We start from the raw sequence: 20,033 nt of genomic DNA, 5'->3' as shown, positions 1-20,033 counted from the left end.
GCTGATGGCTGAACCCCATGATGCAGACTGACCTCGGGCTGCAAGGACCAGATTGAGTTCCCCAACCTCCTGAACAGTTGAACTCCACACTGTTCTACTACAGGTTTCCCACGCCCTTTCTTTAAAGATGTTCAAAGTTAGGAACTCAGAAAAATACCCTTTATGACCAGCTCTGCCTCTGCAGAGTGGATCCAAAGACTGGCTCAATCAGGAGGTCTGAGAGTGTGGGGTGGGGGTAGGGTTAGGGGAGTTGTGGGGGTTCAGGGGTACCTGCACAGCTACCTTTCTGGTGCTGGAGTGATGGCGCCTCCTGGTGGGAGAAGGCATGGCTATCCTTCCCACATTGGATTGGGGCCCAGGCAGCCCTCCTGGCACTGGAGCGATCAAAATATAATTTTTATTAGTACATGTTTTCCATATATAATAAACACATTCATCATGGGGAATTTGTAACTATACATAATATATCTTAATTCTTCTTTTTTCCCATTCCTCTCCCCTCCCTTCAACACTTCTTGCCCATCCCATTTACAAAAGCTTTGTGTATTAATTATTTTTCTCATTGTTGAAACTAAACACCCAACAGCCAAAGTTAAAGGAAGAAAGGTTTATTTCAGCTCACAGTTTGTAAAGGTCTCAGTCCATAGCTATTTGACTCCAAGGCAGAGTGGCATGACAGAGAAACATCACAGAGGAAAACAGTTCTTGGCAGGCAGAAGGCAGCAAAGCAGCACTGTGCATTGAGGCAGAAACCTTTTGGGTGATGCCACCCACACCTAGAATGGGCCTTCCTATCATCCTTACTGAGAACTATATTGTACCAATCAGTGGACTAATTTAGTAATTACACACCATTGATCCCACCATCATACACTTAATCCCAGAACTTAGTCCACATGCTCTAGATCCATTCATTTATGAAAAGCCCCACTTTGACCATATGAAACTTTGGGGGGATTTTTAGACAAAACACTTGTCTCCATTTTTCCTTCCATTTTCTCCTTTTTAATCCCTTTCTCTTCATTCCCTTCCCCATCCCCTTCCTTATTTCCCTTTCTCTTTTGAAGAAATTCTCCCTATTTCCCAGTAGGTATCCTCCATTTTGTTCCTTATGTGTTATTTGAGTTTATCACATATCAGAAATAATATATTTAAACTTGTTTTTTCTGATACTTCACTTGAAATTATGGTCTCAAATGCATCCATTTACCTAAAAAAAAAAGTCTTAAATTTATCCTTCTTTGTGATAGAGTAGTACTCCATTGTATATAAACACCACATTTTCTTTCTCCATTCATTTGTTGATGGACATAGGGCTGTTTCCAAGATTTAGCTATTATAAATTGTGCTGCTATTAACATGCGTGTGCATGTGTCACTATAGTATAATGCTTTTAACTCTTTCAGGAAGATGCCTAGAAGGGGAATAGCTTGGTCAAATGGAACCTCTTGTTTTATTTTATTTTATTTTTTAGGAATCATACTGACTTCTATAGTGGTTGTACTAATTTACACCCCACCAATAATGAAGGGTTCCCTTTTCCCCACAGCCTTCACCAGGAGTTGTCATTGGCTGATTTCTTGATGATGGCCATTCTTTCCAGAGAGAGAGATGGACTCTTTTAATGCATAAGTACCTTTTAGCCGGCAAAGGTATTGATTGTTCTTTGGAATCTGTTTGAGTTAGTGGAGTTCTGTCAAACAATAAAAAAGTCAGAACTGAGGTTAGTTCTTAAATTCCAAGAAATATTTTCATTGCTTTATTTTTTTCAAAAATGTATGGAGGAACTATTTTATTCCTTTCTGATCAAGGTAGATTTCTCAAGTTATTTATGTTTCAGTTCTATTTTCTTCACTCTCCATTTTTTACATGTCCACTATAATATCTTCTTATCCTGAGTATATTAGGGTTGCATGATTTGTACCTGTTTGATAATGTGTAACTTTACAGAAGATATTTTTCTAGTTCCTTTTTTAAGATCACACACTATTTCTATGTATTGAAAATATAAATACATATGTCTACATATGATATCAATGTTTGTAAAGTAATAGAGCAAATACATCTGATGATTTCCAGATTCAAAATGATACAGCCATGACAAATTTGTACTATTATTCCCAGTTGTCCCCTTTCTCCACCCCACTCCAAGTTGTCCAAATCAGAGTTGCAACTCGTATATGCTGTGTCTATCAAGTCACTGTAATAGGTTCATAGTGTCCACATGGCCTAAGTGGGGCCACTCCTGGTGCCACTGTCTCCTGGGGAGGTTGTTCTAGTCTTCAGTTAAACATGCAACTGAAGCTAAATTCCTCAGGATTCCTCCTCAGGGTTTTTAACAGTTGAGGTTGAGGATAGGAAAACTTTTCCCTTTGTTGGCACAACTTTGTGAGCTCAGAGGCTTCTAGCAGATGGAGAAAATGAAGCTGATCTGATGGTGATTGAGAGTCTAATTTTAGTTTCTAAGGTTCATGGAGAAACCTGAGATATTTAACAGTTCTGTCACTCTAGGAGCTACCCTCCAGCTGGCCTAGGAGAGGTTTTGATTTGTGCAACCAAGAACCTATGGCTAATCAAGTTGATAAAGTACACTTCCTCCACTAAGTGATCTTTTTTTTTTTTTTTTACTAAGTGATCTTTTGAACAAATGCCTTATACTAAAATTTTCAATTTGAGAAATCTTTCCCATTAAGGGGGCATTATTCTTAGATCTCCAGCAAGTTTAACTACACTAGTCAAAAGATGGAGATAGTCTTGAGTGTCATCTTCAATCCTGTTTAGAAAAAGACATAGTGTAAATTCTCTCCCTTCACAGCTGATGAAATTGACACAGGAGAGCCCTAAGGTGTCCTGAGTTTAAAAGAACATCTTAGGGCCAGGGATTTAGCTCAGCGGTATGGTGTCCTGCCTTGCAAGTGCAAGGACCCAAGTTCAATCCCTGTTACCAAAAAAATAAAAAAATAAAAGAACACCTGTATAATGAATATCAATATAGAGTAGCTCACAATATATTGTTTCTTCATTTTTAATTGGATTTAGCTTGTTTTTCTTTCTATTTCAAAGAACAGTGCATAAAATTACATTCTGGGCACCTGCATGTTAACATACCCCATGTTAGCGTCTGGTAGCATTCTAGGTGTAGAAGTGTTACTTCTGCTCTCCAGAAGTTTATTATCTAGTTAAAAGGTAAATTTATAAAGCATAATTGCAAGTGTATCTGCTAATAATCACTATTGAGGATTACTAAGGAGTACCTAGGAGAGGCACTCAATCTTACCTTGTTTTGGATGGAGGATAGGGAGCACTGGTCTACCAAGTGGACAATGCTTTGCCATTACCAATTAGGCCTGTTGTTTATAGCTTTGCTTTATGTGTCTTCAACGTGTTAACATCATTAAAAAACATCATCTTGAACTAAGTTCATAAAAATGGGGAAAGTTATAAAAAAGGAGGCAGCATTAATTCAATAAAAGTGAAAAAAAGCCATAGGAGTGATATGAAATAAGTTAATAAATGTCTCTTTCAGCCCACTCCTCCATCCATAACCACTCCTGCACAGACCGCTGATGCTACACGCAGGTCAGTAGTTGCCAAGCTGTGTAAAGATGAACACATATCCCGTGGAGATGCTTCATTAGATAAGAATTCTGCAAGCGAATACGTTTATGACTAGTCCACACTCTTTCCATGGTTTGGAATGGGAGAAAGAAAGGGGAGACTGCTTGCTTTCCTCTATACATCTCCCAACCTGAATCTGACTTTTCCTAAATCACATATTATAGTTATGTCAAGTGGCCTTGGTTTCTCTCACATCACACCACCAATGATGCTAAACCACTCTTCCATTTAATGTAAAAAGTTTAATCCCATTCCATGTGATAGTCAAAAACCCTGCAATTATGAAATATTTTTGAATCATTTTTAACTTAAGTGTATAACACTTGCCTATTGCTGTCCTAGGGAGATTTCCAAGCTAAGAACAATTTGTCGATGGACTATGGAATATAGGAGGAAGACATCAGGGATATTAAGGAATATTTGTAGATTTCTAAGGTAGTCTAAGGTCCTAGGGTCAAGACCAGAGTTCTGGGAGTTACCTAATATCATTGATATTTTAAATACAGAAAAGTAATGAAATGATGAATTAATTTACCTTGATGTATTTCTCTATTTGTATCCACAGTTCTTTTTCTTGTATGTATTCATCAAGCTAACATTTTCTGACTAAGGTGGCAGAAATAATTTCATTTACACTATCTGGAAAAGCAACTTGCTATTGAATAGTTAGTTAAAACCTGGACAAAAGAATAGTATATGAATAAAAAAATAAAGGCCTGAAAGGAGATTGGTAAGCATGAATTGGCCATTCATTCAATTCATAGACTTTTTTATTGAATTTATTGGTGCATTCTAGGTATACAGTACAGTTCCATTCATTACTGGGATCTTGTACCTTTACATTGACAGGTCTTGGTTCTCGTTTTTTCCCCTTTCCCCACTCTTCCTTCACCCCCTCCTCCCCTCCCCACCTACCAACACTTTAATTCCATTTTTACATTTTCTCACATTTTTTCCCTTTCCCTTATTCCCCTTTCCTTACCCTTCCCATGGTCCCTACACCTTTAGCCCTTTTCTTCATATTTCACATTGCTAATTATCCTGTTAGGATCTTGAGTACTATTTTAGTTTTTCACACCAGAGAAACTATTCTGTATTTACACATGTGTGACTTATTTATTTCACTTAGGAGTATATCCTCAAAATGTATCCATTTTCCTATGAATGAATCTACTTTCTCATTTTTTATGGCTGAGTAGTATTCCATTTTATAGAAAAACCACATCTTCTTTATCCAGTTTCCAACTGATGGGCAAATGGGCTGTTTCCAAGTTTTAGCTATTACAAACTGTGCTGCTATAAACATAGGTGTGCATATGTCACTGTGATGTGATTCTTTTAATTATTTTGGAAAGATACCCAGCAGAGGGATGGCTGGGCCAAATGGAACCTCTAGTCCCAGCTCTTTGACGTATCTCCATATTGATTTCCATAGTGGTTGCACCAGTCTGCACTCCCACCAACAATGGAGAAGGGTTCCTTTCTCCCCACAACTCCTCCAACATTTGTTATTTTGTGATTTCTTGATAGCAGCCATTCTTTGTGGGGTGAAGTGAAATCTCAGTGTTGTTTTCATCTGCATCTCTCAAAAAACCAGTGGTGTGGAACATTTTTTTCATATATTTACTTGCTGCTTTTACTTCTTTGTCTGAGAAATGTCTGTTCATTTCAGATACCCATTTTTGAATTGGGTCTTTATGTTTGGGGGGTCTGATTGTTTTGAGTTCTTTATGTATTCTAGCTAATAGTCCTTTGTCTGAGGAGCAGCTAGTAAAGTATTTTTCCCACATTGTAGGTTGCGTCTTATTTCTGTTTATGGTTTCTTTTGCAGTGCAGAAGCTTTTTAATAAGATGAGGTCCCAGTTGTTGATTCTTTCTGCTAAGTCCTGTGTTACTGAGGATTTGTTCCTAAAGTCTTTTCCTATGCCAATGTCTTCCAGGGTTCTGCCTAACTTATCTTCCAGCAAGTTGAGTGTTTCTGTTTTTATATTTAGATCTTTAATCCACTTGGATTTTAATTCAGTGCATGGTGAAAGATAAGGGACTAGTTTTAATCTTTGGCAGGTTGAGATCCAGTTTTTCCAACACCATTTATTAAAGAGGCTATCTTTCCTCCATTGGGGATGGTCAGCTCCTTTGTCAAAGATGAGGTAGCTGAGTACATCTGAAGTTGTTTTTGTGTCTTCCAGTCTGTTCCACTGATCCTCAGGTATATTTCTTTGCCATTACCATGCTGTTTTTATCACAGTGGCTTTGCAGTATAGTTTCAAATTGGGAATTGTTACACCCGCTGCCATGTGTCTGTTGCCTAGGATGGCTTATGGTATTCTAGGTCTCTTATGGTCCAAATAAAATTTTGGATTCTTCTTTCTAGTTCTGTGAAGTACAGTGTTGGAATTTCAATTGGCATTGCATTGAATCTGTATAGCAGTTTTGGTAGTATGGCCATTTTCACTATGCTGATTCTTCCTACCCAGGAGCAGGGGATGCCTTTCCATTTTCTTATATCCTCTTTGATCTCTTTTTTTCAGAGTGCTGTAGTTTTCAGTGTAGAGATCTTTTGCTTCTAATTCATAGAAATTCTTCAGGGAAAAAGAAATATAGATATAGATTTTTTTTTTTTTGAGACAGGGTCTCACTATGTAGTTGGGATTGACCTGGAACTCACTATGTATCCCAGGCTGGTCTTGAACTCACAGCAATCCTCCTGCCTCAGCTTCCGGAGTGCTGGGATTACAGGCGTGCACTACCATACCCAGCAAGGGAAAAATATACTAAAATAACAACATATAGAGTAATATATATTATATTAATGCATGGCCATAAAAATATATTTCCCATCTTCTACTTTTGCCCCAATATAATATTTATAATCCTCCTAATTCTGGGTATCATCTCTTATAGGCAAGAACAAGATAATTTAGTACATCTAGTTATTAAATAGGAAGAGATATTGGAAGCAGGTGACATCTTGGAACACCAAGATAAAAATAATTATTCCTAAAAAAGAAAAGTCAGGACTCCAGTTTAGGTGTGCTTCAGTACAAAGCCTAATTGCCACATTGAGTTCAGCTCAGTATGTATAAACTGGCTTGAACATCCTCTGTTTCACCGGAAAGGAATGATGTCATGTATTAACAAAAACTGGACTAAAACTAGGCAATTTGACATGTATATATAGTAAATTTAATTGAGAATATGTTTTCTTTGTTACTGTCTATAGAAATCACCATATCTAAAATTATTTTCAAGTTGAAACCTGAACTTTTCACCCTTCTGAGGATTCATTCATTCATTCCATTTACTCTCTGCAGGCACTGTGGTAAACAGTAGGAAATGGCCATAGATCCTGCAGGAACTCCCTGGAGTGTTTCCAGTGGAGAATACACTCAAGCTATTATCTGTTGACCAGTAATAGGCAACAGAATGAAAGGATGACTTCCCACAGGAAGTGATTCCAAAGAATGGCTTGAAGGAAGAAAGCAAGGATGAGATAGGACAAGGAGCTTATATTTGTTAGAAGACCGACTATTTAAAGTCTAGTTGTTTCATGTATGTAGTTACTTATTTATAACAAGAACCCTGTGAAATACAGATGTGATGACCTTATTTTACTGATTAAGGAGTAGAGACTGAGGCATCCAACTTGCTCTTGGTCCCACAGTAAAATTGAGTTATAATGCTTGACTTCAAAATTCTTCTTTCTTTCTATTGTACTCTGTTGCTTGCTGGGACAATGGTCTTGTAGTTTCAGTTTGCAGGCATGGTACAGAAAGGTGGCAGAATAAAAGCATTTAATCATGTTTGAACTACTTTAAATGAATTTATCCCCCAAATATTGTGGCTTCATAGTTTATTTATGTCTCGGTCCCCTTCTCTGTAACATAGGGCTAACAGTGTATCCACCTCCCAGAGTATCTTAAATGAGACTATGTGTATGCCAACATGCATTGCATAATTCAGAGTAAGCATTCAATAAATGTTACTAATTATTGCTATCAATATTTGTGTCTGGTTTGCATTTATCTTTTCAAGCTGACAAATGAGAAAGCATTTTAACTGAAAGCTGCTATGCTTCATCAGTAGGGTTTATTAAGTGTGGTTAAATGATAGTTTTTAAGCTTATGTTTATTCTTCTCTTTTCAAACTTGATAATTGGGTGCTTAGGAGCTGTTTCAGTAAAAGCTCACAGTGAGGGTAATTAAAACACAACCGAATTGGATACAAAGTGTTAAAGGAGGCAAAATCTATGGATGTTCTGATTCTTAATGGTCATTCAGGGGAAGTCAAACACTACACATTAGATTTGGCAAATGTATCCCAGGAATGTATAAAGTCTCTAAAAAAGACTTGGTGCTGTGTCTGCCTAATATTAGGATTGCAAGATGTTGTAAAAGAATAGGGAGAAATGATGAACTTGAGTTTTTTTTTCAAGGCCATGCATTTAACAGAAACGAATAAATTGAAGTGGCAAAGTAGAGAATGCACATGTGTCATTTAAGGACATTTAAATTAAAAGCCGCCACATTAATTAATAACTATAGATCAAACATAACACTTTGTAGATTGCTCATTTATAATTTGTGAGGCTTGGAAAGAAAAGCCATGGGCAACAGGTTAGGAGACCTGACTACTCATGCTATCAACGATCATTTATGGAGGAGGGAAGGTTAAGAGCAGGAGATCCTGGCTTGAGGCTGACTCTGCTATCCAACAGCATAGGAATTTGCAGATGTTGTAGGAATAGTGGCTGACTATGTAATCCTGGGGAAGTTATTTAACCTCTGTTTCTTCACCTCAGGTTTTCATGAGGATTAGTCTATATAACATGGCCAAATTACTTAAAGGCTATCTGGTTCTTAAATGCTACTCAGTTCTTTATTGATATTACCTGTTTTTGTTAATATGTTTTAGAGATCCCTTACCATGCTGGAGGCTGAGGACATAAATATAATTAGGTACAATACTAACACAAATGATAAGCAGTATGGTTACAGTGGTTGGTGTTAATTGAAGTGGGTACCAAGAGCCAGGGAAAACTGAAAATACACTTCACAGTGCTGAGAGAAGGCTACAAAGAAGAGATAATAAATATTCCCAGAAGTCAAGATGTGTGCTGCAGGCGCTGCAAGCTAAAACAGGAGGTGCATTCCAGCATGTGTTCCTGTGAGGTTCAGTGACCCCTGTGATGCCAGGCAAGTCACTTCTCTGTTTGAAATTCCTGGTGTGTCAAAAAAGAGCGGTTGAATTAGTAATGTTGACTTTCCTGTCTCCTTAAAATTTGGTGATTCTCTGTAAGCTTTAGTGGAGTCTTTTCATGGCTGAAATAGGACCCCAGAGGCTGTCTGAATTGATGGAAGGAAGATTCTTTGGCAAAGAAGGGAAGAAAGCTAGAAGTCCTGAGTCCCAGGAGCTGTGAGAGAAAGGGGCAAAAGAAGGTTCAAATAACAGGGATTGAGGTAAGGATACAGTGGAGTTGAGGAACGCTTGACCCATGGATGGCATAGATGACTTTGTGAACTTTTCTTCTCCATAATCCATTTTTTCACACTGACAACATGACTCTGTTCTGTGTTAACATCAGTAACAACATAGCTTGATCCTTTCTTCCCAGTGCTTGTTAGATTAAACTGGTGGCTTTCAAACAGTAGGGCATCAATAAGATGTGGTTTCTGTGCCTCTCACACACTCTGTTTATTTACACCTTCCCGGGAAAGCATAGTAGAATGCAAAATCATGGGCCTTATATGCAGGTGACATCGGTTTAGATATGTACAAAATGTTGATCATGAACTGTAAGAAGATAGCAAGGAGAAAAAAAATGGAAAATATAGAAGCTTTGAGGATAAGAATTTGAAACCAGGTTCTGACACTATCTTTGAGACCTTGTGTACATCATTCTGCAAACTTCAATGTTCTCATCTACAAAAAGAGAGCATTAATTCTCACTTGAGTGTTATTGTGGAGGTTAAGCGAAATTTCACATTCTGCGAGCAATGTCTGAGACACAGGCTTCATTATGGGGAGCTGCAGTAGAAACTCAGGATTGCAGTGAGCTGCCAAATTTTCCCTAGGGAAATGGAGGACGTGGTGATACTAGGGAAGGGGGAGGACAGAAGTGTTTGGCAGACAAATGTATGGGTGTCCACTACATTAGCACTCTGACAGATATTAACCAAAGTAAATGGAAAGCCATCAAATTCTTCGTACCTATGTGAATCTTCTCAGAGAGGGAATGTTTAAACCCCTGTTCTACGGAACACTTCTTATATTGATGTTCTAATCCAACAGGCCATCTGCTTTAATTAAATTTTTACAGAGCTGAGGAATTTAGTGCCCTAACCTCGGAGCTTGTGGTACACTTGGTGTTTTGTTTGAGTTGATATTTTTTGGAAAGAATATGAGAGAATAAATTCTTGGCCGGCTTCTAATTAGGCAGATGTGAAAGTTTTCTACTAGGATTTTCTTTTTTTCATTCTGGCACTAGTGGTCAAAGATTAAATAATTTACCACAAGATAGATATTCTAAAGAGTTAGTTTAAAAAACTGACAAGTACTCAGAACCTCAGGTGGTTAGATTTATATGGCTTTCTCTATTGAAAGTTAAGAATTATTGCAGCTTAAAATCACTGTATCAAGTTATATTTCCAGAAACTCCACAATAGAAATAAAAGGGATAGTCTTTGAAGAAATTCTTAATTATGTGAGTGTGTCTCAGAACTAGGTACATATTTTCTTTCTTAAATCTTTATTAAGTTTATTGGTACATTTTAGGTATACAATACAGTAACATTCATCATTGGGATCTTGTACCTTTACATGATGTATCTTGGTTCTCATTTTTTCCCTATTCCCCAGCCCTCCCCTTGCTCCCTCCACTCTTCCCTGTTTTAAAAGACATTGTTTCCATGTTTTTCCTTTTCTCATATTTTTTCTTTTCCATTTTTACCTTTCCCCTACCCCTCCCACTTCCTATTCTTTTTTAGACCTTTTCTTATTGCAAATATCATTATACATTTTGATCCTTATTTATACTTTTAGTTTTTCACACCAGAAAAATTTGGTATTTGCACATATGTGACTTACTCACTTAAGAGTATGGCCTCAATGTGCATCTACTTAGCTATAAATATTTCTAGTTTCTCATTCTTTGTGGCTGAGTAGTACTCCATTTTATACATACATACACACACACACATATTTTTATTTATTTATTTATTTATTGGTACCAAGGATTGAACTCGGGTCATTGCACTTGCAAGGCAGGCCACTGAACCACTGAGCTAAATCCCTGGCCCTATATATATATTTTTTTAAAAAACCACATCTTCTTTATCCAGGCTCCAGTTGATGGGGAATTGGGCTGTTTCCAAGTTTTAGCTGTTTCAAACTGTGCCACTATAAACATGGGTGAGCATATAAGTGGAGAAATATTTTAAAAATTGCTTATGCTGAGGCACCAAGCCAAACCAACTAGATCAGTTTCTGGGAGGAGGGTTCTGGTGATATACTTTTAAGATCTCTTCAGTGATATAAATATGCAGCCAGGACTGAGAACTACTAGTTTAAAATAAATATATTTTAATATGTTTTAATCCTGGGTAGGTTTTTTTGCTTTTTTTTTTTTTTTTTTTTTTTTTTTTTTTTTTAGAGACAGGGTCTCACTATGTAGCTAAGACTGACCTGGAACTCACTATGTATCCCAGTCTAGTCTCGAACTCACAGCAATCCTCCTACCTCAGCTGCCTGAGTACTGGGATTACAGGCATGCATCACCACACCTGGCTAATCCTGGGATATATTGTAACATAATATCCAGGGAGGATGATAAGACCTTGAGTTCAGAACCTGTTGATTGAAATGAAAGATTGTCCAAGATCGTGCTCTGCTTTGGGTAAGTTACCCTAATAATAAAGTTAGGTAACTTACTGAATACAATTGACTGGATGTTAACGTTATTTCCTGAATAAAGCACTGGCTTAATTCTAGTAGTTACTACCAGTTGTTTTAGTAAAATATGTTGTTAGGAGTTTTGAGTCTGTTTCTCAGGTTTACTTATTGGCATAAATGAGAAGATTCTTAGCAGCAGCACAAATGGGAGCACACATCACCCTAAAGCAGTCAGCACCACACACCATCTTGCCATATTGCTGATACATAAATAAATCACTGTCAGATCCAGTCTGAATGTACGTGACTTGAAAGTTTTACAATGTGTAAATTTCATTTCTAGCATAAGATGCTTCCGGGTATGTTGTCACTATATTGTACAATGAATGCAAATTAACATTCCCAGGTAGTATTTTCCACTTGAGCCAGCAGCTCTGTTTCAACACCATCAGTCAGAAAAGTGTGAGCCTGGCAGTGTCTACCTGGGTGCCAAGTGGCTAGATAAATTCTGCTGCAATCCATTTGCCCACACAGTCCAAATCAGTGTTTCATCAGGTAGGGTTTGATTATCCATGCTGGCCTTGGGGCAGAAGGAGAGAGAGAAGTTGCTTCATGCTGCTTTCCTTTCTCCTACTTTAGGCCTATTGGGTGTGATTTCAATAATGTATGTACAGAGAGTAAGAAAAAGATACACTTGGAAGTATATAGCTATACAGATGAGCCTTTCCTGAGGTCTTGATTGCAGGCTGCTGTCCCTTTTGTGTTGGAATTAAGTACCCTGTCCATTCTGTTCTTTTGTTTATTTTTGGAACTGTTTTAGGGGAGCTGAATGAGCGCTCAACTTCAAGCTTGTACTTTAAAAACAACACAGTTCCCATGCCTTTTTGGAGTAAGTATGGCCAATATAATATATAGTTTTTCTTCCCAAACTCACACTTAATTACTGTGTGACTTGCCACATTTTTTTTCTTTTCTTTTTTTAAAAGTAATTAGTTTTATTTTTACATTTAAGGTATACAATATAAGGACATTCATCACTGTAAATTTGTACCTTTACATAATCCATTTTGGTTCTTATTTTCCCCATTGTCCTGCCCTCCCTTCAACCCCTCCCTCCCTCCCTATCTACAAAGGCTTTGATTCTATTTTTTTTCTTTTTATCATGTTAATTCCATTCCCATCTTTCTTTTCCCTTAACCCTCCCATTTGCCTTTCCCCTTTACACCCTTTCTTCCTATTTCACATTATTTATTACACCTTTTAGTCCTTAATTATACTTTCAGTTTTTCACACTAGAGAAACTTTGGTATTTACACACACAAGTGTCTTATTTATTTCACTAAAGAGTATCACCTCAATGTGCATCCATTTAGCTATAAATGTCTCTAGTTTCTCATTCTTTATGGCTGAGTAGTACTCCATTTTCTAAATTTTAAAAATGACACATTTTCTTTATCCAGTCTCCTGTTGATGAGCATCTGGGCTGCTTCCAAATTTTATCTATCATGAATTGTGCTGCTATGAACATAGGTGCACATATATCACTATGATCTGATTCTTTTAATTCTTTGAAGAAGATACCCAGCAAGGGTATAGCAGGGTCAAACAGGACCTCCATTCCTAGTTTTTTGAAGTATCTCCATACTGATTATAATGGAACAGGGTTCCTCTTTCCCTGCAGCATTTCCAGTAGCACTTGTCATTGGTTGATTTCATGATAGCAGCCATTCTTTCTGGGGTGAGGTGGAATCTCAGTGTTGTTTTCATCTGCATCTCTCGAGTGACCAGTGATGTTGAGCATTTTTTCATATGTTTATTTGTTATTTCTACTTCTTTGTCTAAGAAATGTCTGTTAATATCAGATGCCCATTTTTGGATTGGGGTTTTAAATTTGGGAGGTCTGATTTTTTTTAATGTTCTAGATAGTAGACCTTTGTCTGAGGAAGAGCTGGTGAAAAGTTTTTCCCACATTGTGGGTTGTCTCTTCACATTATTGATTGTTTCTCTTGCTGTGCAGAAGCTTTTTAATAAGAAGACATCCCACTTGTTGATTGTGCTAGTTCATGGGCAACTGAGGTTTTGTTCATAAAATCTCTTACTACACCAATATCTTCAAGCATTCTACCGAACCTCTCCTTCAGCTGGTTTAGTGTTTCTGTTTTAATATTTATATCTTTAATCCATTTTGATTTTAGTTTAGTGCATGTTGAGAGGTATAGGTCTAGTTTTAATCTTTGGCAAGTTGCAACCCAGTTTTTCCAACAGCATTTATTAAAGAGGCTATCTTTTCTCCAGTGGGGGTGTTTGGCTCCTCTGTCAATGATGAGGTGGCTGAGTTTGTCTGGAGTTGTTTCTGCATCTTCTAATCTGTTCCACTGGTCCACTGGTCTATTTGCAAGTGCCATGCCATTTTTAGCATAGTAGCTTTGTATTATAGTTTCAAGTTGGGGATTGTGATACCCCCTACCTTGTCTTTATTGCTTTTCTGTGTCTCTTCTTGTTCCAAATGAAGTTTTGGGTTGTTTTCTCAAGGTCTGTGAAGTATGCTGTGGGATTTCAATTGGGATTGCATTGAATCTATATAGCAGTTTTGGAAGTATTGGCCACATTTTTTCTCATCTTGTTTTCCTCAGCTGAAAAATGATAGAATAGAATATACATATAAATATATATTTTCATGATTAAATGAAGTATTAAAAATATATAGATAATATTTCTTGACTGTATACAGTACTCTGTTCCCTTCCTTAAGTATTTTATATTTTATATGTTGTAAGTGTTAATATGTACTAACTTACATTTACCTGTAGAAATTTTTTTCTCCGTTTAAAAATGAGTAAATCGTGGCATGGAGTAGTTACAATAACTTTCCCAATTCACACATTTGGAAAGTTAGGAAAATGAGATTTTGATTTAATTCCAGGCCTATGCCTGGATCACTATGCCCTTTGTGTTTTTATAGTGTGCAAATATAGTGGTAAATGATAGCATTTGTTCATCCTGATTTCTCCTTAAAATTTCTAATCTAAAATAGCATATTGTAGCAACTAACATCCTAGTATATATGATATATTCACTAAATACTTACTGATAGACTAATTGCTAAAACAGAATGGTAGGTGTCTGTATAGAACTACCTAGTACTGGATTTGCATAGTACTGCTTGCTGCCGCTTCACCTGCATAGTCGCTTCAGGGACTACACCTGACCAATTTAAGTATTGAAGGCTTGATAGTGATTGGGGTCAGGTGCTTTTTCCCACCTTTCTTGTTTATACAAAGCTCACATGTGTGCAAGCTCAGTCGGAAATGGGACTTTGTTCATCGTCTTTGTCTCCTCGTGGCTAGTACTTAGCAGAAATCTAAATGGTATTAATGAAAAGAATGATAGTGGTTCAGTGATCATAAAGCACTGCTTTGTTCATACTTGCAGTCTCAATACAGACCCTCCCACTGTTTGGCTCTGCCTATTTCCCTGTCAGAAGCCCCACAGCCCCATCCTCCATGGCCTCTGGGGCCTCATGTCCTAGTTCTAATGCCAACTTGCCTCTACTTGATATGTTAAACTGCGCAGTCTTTCACTAAAATGATCCTGCTAGACTGGTACTAATTGGACTTAGGTTTTAGTTGTTTTCTCATAATGAGAATGGACTTTCATTGATTTACCAGTACTAACATTTTAAGTACTCCTTAGTATTTTTGGCCAATTTTCACATTAATGAAAGAAAATCCTGTTTAGCTGGCATGTTAATATACGAGTCGATTTTTTTATTTTTTTTTGTTTTTTACAAAAAAAAATCTACTGGCAAATCTAATTTACATTTTATGTGAAGAAGGGTCCTTTTTAATATTTAAAACTTGGTTTTCCTGTCATATAAATATGTTTTTATCATATGAAGAGGAAAAAATATTGTATTATTTAACATCTACTAGGTCTAACACTAGGGAAATAATTTTTATTTGTTACTGTATATGATCTTAAAAACAATTTTGACAGGAGACAGACTTTAATGTCAGGATCTGGGTATGAGTAATCTTTTGGCCCCACTTGCTGAATGACCATGGAGAAATCTCCAGCCTCTCTAAACTTTTTTTACATGTAAACATATGATAATATCTTATGGTATGTAGTCAGAGTAGGATTTTATTGCTTCCTTCCCAAATACAAAAGTAACAGTCAAACAGGAATCAAAGTAGTGCAAGTGTCATTAGCCATGAAGCACTTGAAACCATTTGAAGTCACGGAAATCATCTCCTGTCATATGTTTTCATGCAATGATTTTAACAAGTATCAACAACTTTGACATACAGACAAAAATTAGGAATAAACTAGTTGCATTTCATATTGGACAATGAGATGCTATAGTAAAACAGTTTGATAGGAAGAAAATACTTATCAAAGTTCTACAAATTATGATAGAAATAATTATATAATTATTGTAGTATACTAGTAGTGTTTAGTATTCTGTGTTTCTCTTTTCTGACTAGCAATAAACGGGAAATTTATTGTAGACTGGTTAAATAAATAACATATTTCAGATCAAAATGCTTGTTTATATTTTCTTAAAATTGAAGTTTATTTCATTCTTGAAGCAAAATTTCTGATTTTAGATTTTCCTCTAAAGAATCGTATCTATCTGTATTGCCAGTAATAAATACAGTGCCACAAATGTAATACCACAGTAACAAACAATTACCAGTGGCTTGGGCAAGGTTGTAGTTTTCACTCATGCTACTCGTACTACCATGAGCTGTGGGGTTATTTGCCTCTGCTTGGTCCTGTCTCATAGACCTAGGCCAAGAGAATTTCCATCTCCGTGCTTCTGTAGTTGCAGGAACAGAGATAAAAGCAATGGGAAATTGAGCACTGGCTGTTATTGCTGCTATAAGACAATGAGACTGCTATAAGACTTTTCACATTTTATTGGCCAAGTAAGTTCTAATGGCCATGCCTAATTTCAAAGTGATCAGGTCTTTCTAGATAGAGAGAGGTGGAGGAGTTGAAGGGAGGATAGGAGAATGGGGAAAAAATAAGAACCAAGATGGATCATGTAAAGGTGCAAGTTTCCAATGATGAATGTCATTGCATTGTATACCTTAAATGTACCAATAAAATTAATTTTAAAAAGTGATCAGATACAGGGCACTCCTATTTGGCTGGAAGTCAGAGAGACGGAAGTACTTTTTAAACCACTAACAATTTCTGCACAAAGTGTCCTATTATTTATTTTTCATACAAAGACCACAAAAGTAGTATGTAGGAGATGACAATTATAAATCTGTTAGACCAAAAATTTATATTTCTTCTACGATATGTCATAACACAACATGAAAACAAGAAAGTTACCTTCTAACAAATTCAGTTTACTCACTGAACAAACAAATGCTATTTCTCCTATTTGACAATATTGAGTAAATGTTTTTACTTTTGTGAGGGGTTAAAAGTTAGAGTTCTTTGGATGAATAAATGAGAGTTAGGAGAAGTGAGATGCCTGGATAGTTTATAGAAAATGGTATTTATGTGAATTGTCAGAAATGGTGTGTTTGTGTCGCTTATAAGACGCTGCTTGAATATTATTTTAGAATACTGAATAAGGAAAGCTGTGTTTTCTTCCCTTAGGAAAATATCAACATTGATGAAGCCTCCAGATGCCTAGTGAAGCACATACTTGCAAACGAATGTGACCTAATGGAGTCCATAGAACCAGACATCATAAAGCCGCATCTCTCGTCACCCAAGGTTGTCAGCTGCTCCAGCTGTGCCAGACCCTAGTAGGCTCCTCTGCGGGCGTGTGGCAGAAACAAGCCCATAACTCCATGAATTGTGCCTCACTTTTTACCATTTTGGGTAAATGTCAAAATAGGGAAACATGACAAGCCAAAGATCCCTGCCTAAATTTTTCCTGTAAGAAAGATACAGCAAATGTTCTTTTTATGTCTTCCATACCATCAGCATGGGAGTTACAAGCTTTTAAAATACCTAGTTTGTTACAAAACTCTGTTGTGTTGCTGAGCAAATTTTTGAAGGGTTAGTGCCCCGGTATTTGCTCCTTTTAAATCAGCAAAGGCCTTGGAACTTAAAGAGAACAGGGGACAGAGCAAACGAGCTGTCAAGTTAAGCACTGGTATTTGCCTTGTCCTGGTGTGTGTCTTTGTTCAGATTTCAATACATTCTATGCTGGTCTGACAGGCCTATTAAATAGAAATGGTATTTTCTCCAGAGATGACCCCCATTCCTGGAAGACCTAAGAGTTGTCTATGATTTAGCTCTTCCAAGTCATGTACATAGGCTTCCTATGCCTTTGTTGCCATCATTGTCACTTGGCATGCCCTGAATGTTGGTTTAACTGAACACAGTATCAAAAGAGCTGTCCCCTATACGTGCCTTTTTTGTTAACTTTCTCTGAACTGAGCTGTGGGATTCTTTTCTTCGTGTAAAATATATATATATATTCACAAGTGAAAAATAAAACATTAAAAGATGCTGTTTCCCTATTTCTGAAAGTGCTTTAAGTTTCTTAGTACTGTGATTTTTTTTCTCACAATGTAACTGTGCCTCTCAAGACCCATGTCTCAACTTTATTTCCAGAAAGAACATGAGAAATTGAAAGGAATCTATTCCATTTACATCTATTCTTTGTATCAGTATGTATGCCAAGAAAGTAAATAGTGTCCATACATTTTTTTCTTACTTAGAGGAATATATCCTTGCATATCCTGATCGGGAATGTGCCACAACAATTAGTGTTAAAAGAGACAACCAAAGTATGCATAACGATGCCTTGTTTTACCCAATGGCTGCGATATTATGTGCTGCAGTAAGCTAGTATTTTTAAGGGCATTATTTTCTACTGATATTCATAGTACCCTCCAGGGAGCTTTATCTTTTGTAACAGATAATTTCCAGTATTCTACTGATATAGTAGAATGTTGGCCTCCACTGTTTCTGTAAGCATTGACCACATGGTTTCCTATTCTAATACCCTGAGAGCACTCTCTGGTCCCTGGAGCAGCTTGCCCATGAGGTAGAGAGGTCAGATTGCCAGGGAGCTAATGTTAGGAGGGGTTAAAGGAAGAACACCTCACATTCCTTTTGCCTTAGAAAGGACAATTTCAGGAATACCCTGTGGACTTTTAGAGGTCCTAATGAGTTAAGTCCTTGGTACCCACAAAAGTTATCATCCTATATGAATTGATCTAAATTGGCTTCCTTTAATTTCTTCCCTTAACACCCTATTCATCTACTGATGCTTCTCAGTTCACTTTCCAAATAAGCTGCATTTATTCAAATCCTGTCTCAGGGTCTTGTTATGAGAGAACTCCTAGGAAACAAATTGTCATTATAAGCTTCCTGAATTGAATCATCCACCAGCCAGGTGATATCAAGGACTCCTTACTGATGATTAGTGTGGTAGAGCTATAGCACCATAATTACTAATACTCTCATCAGGTGGACAGAGTAAAGACACAAGGAAATGCTACTGCTATTGAGTTTGAAAGACCTGTTATTGTGGAATTAGTTACTTACTGTGGAGATCTTAAAGAACAAGACAAGTATGGGCAGTATTTTGGACAAGACTCAAAAGCACAGGCATAAAAGCAAAAATAGATTGATGAGATCACATCTGCTTAACAACAAGGAAAAAAAATCAAGAGAGTGAAAAGAAAACTTAAAAAATGGAAGAAAATATTTGCAAACTATTCATTGGACAAAAGATTAAAATCCAAAATAATTAATAAAGTCAAGAAAACCTCAAGCCCGTAAATTTAAATGGGCAAATGATATGAGTAAATGTTTCTTTAAAAATGAATATAAATGGTCAACTACTGCTTGAAAAAATGCTCAAACTATTTAACTACAGGGAAATGCAAATAAAAACCACCAAGAGACATCATTGGACCCAAGTCAGAATGGCATAAAAACAATAACAAATGCTGAGAAAGTTACAGAAAAAAAAAATTCTGTCATTGTAGGCAGAAAGGTAAATTAACAATTGAAACTCTAAGAATAGATCCAGCTATCACAGTTCTAGGTACGCATTCAAAGGAGATGAAACCACCATATGAAAGAAATAATACCTCCATGTTTATTGCAAAACTATTCACAATAGGCAAGATGTGGAATCAACTGAAGTGTCCATCAATGGATTAATTGATAAGGAAAATATATATACATATACACAATAGGCCACACACACACACACACATGCACACACACACATGCACATGCACATGTGCAGGCACACAAGAAATCTTGTGATTTGTGGCAAAAGGGATGAAACTGGAAAATATATTCAAATAAGCTAAATTCAGACAAATACTTCATAGTATCTGGAATGTAGAAAAAAAGTTTCTCTTAAAGTAGAAGAGTAGAGTAGTAATTATGAGATGCTAGGAAGGGTAAGGATGAAGAGAGGATTCAGGCAATTTTTTCAGTAAACTACCATTAGATAGGAAGTATCTGTTCTGTGTCCTGTAGCACAGTAGGGTCATTGTAATTTGCAATAAAATACGTATTTAATGAAG

General features: G+C 36.8%; 1 protein-coding gene across 1 annotated transcript in view; it reads left to right on the top strand.

Moving 5' to 3' along the window:
* Nucleotides 1–17,974, top strand: part of Rab38 (RAB38, member RAS oncogene family) — a 64,093-nt gene extending 46,119 nt beyond the window's left edge. The window contains exon 3 of the mRNA XM_010633723.2: nt 17,128–17,974. Within this exon, the coding sequence (XP_010632025.1) occupies nt 17,128–17,280 (153 nt within the window). The 3' untranslated portion in view covers nt 17,281–17,974. The remainder of the gene's footprint in view (nt 1–17,127) is intronic.
* Nucleotides 17,975–20,033: the final 2,059 nt, after the last annotated feature.

The sequence above is a fragment of the Fukomys damarensis genome, unplaced genomic scaffold (assembly GCF_012274545.1).
Source record: "Fukomys damarensis isolate Sample0158 unplaced genomic scaffold, DMR_v1.0_HiC HiC_scaffold_16, whole genome shotgun sequence".
Classification (NCBI taxonomy): Eukaryota; Metazoa; Chordata; class Mammalia; order Rodentia; family Bathyergidae; genus Fukomys; species Fukomys damarensis.
Note: the sequence above shows the minus strand (reverse complement) of the source record. Positions and strands in the feature narration are given on the sequence as shown.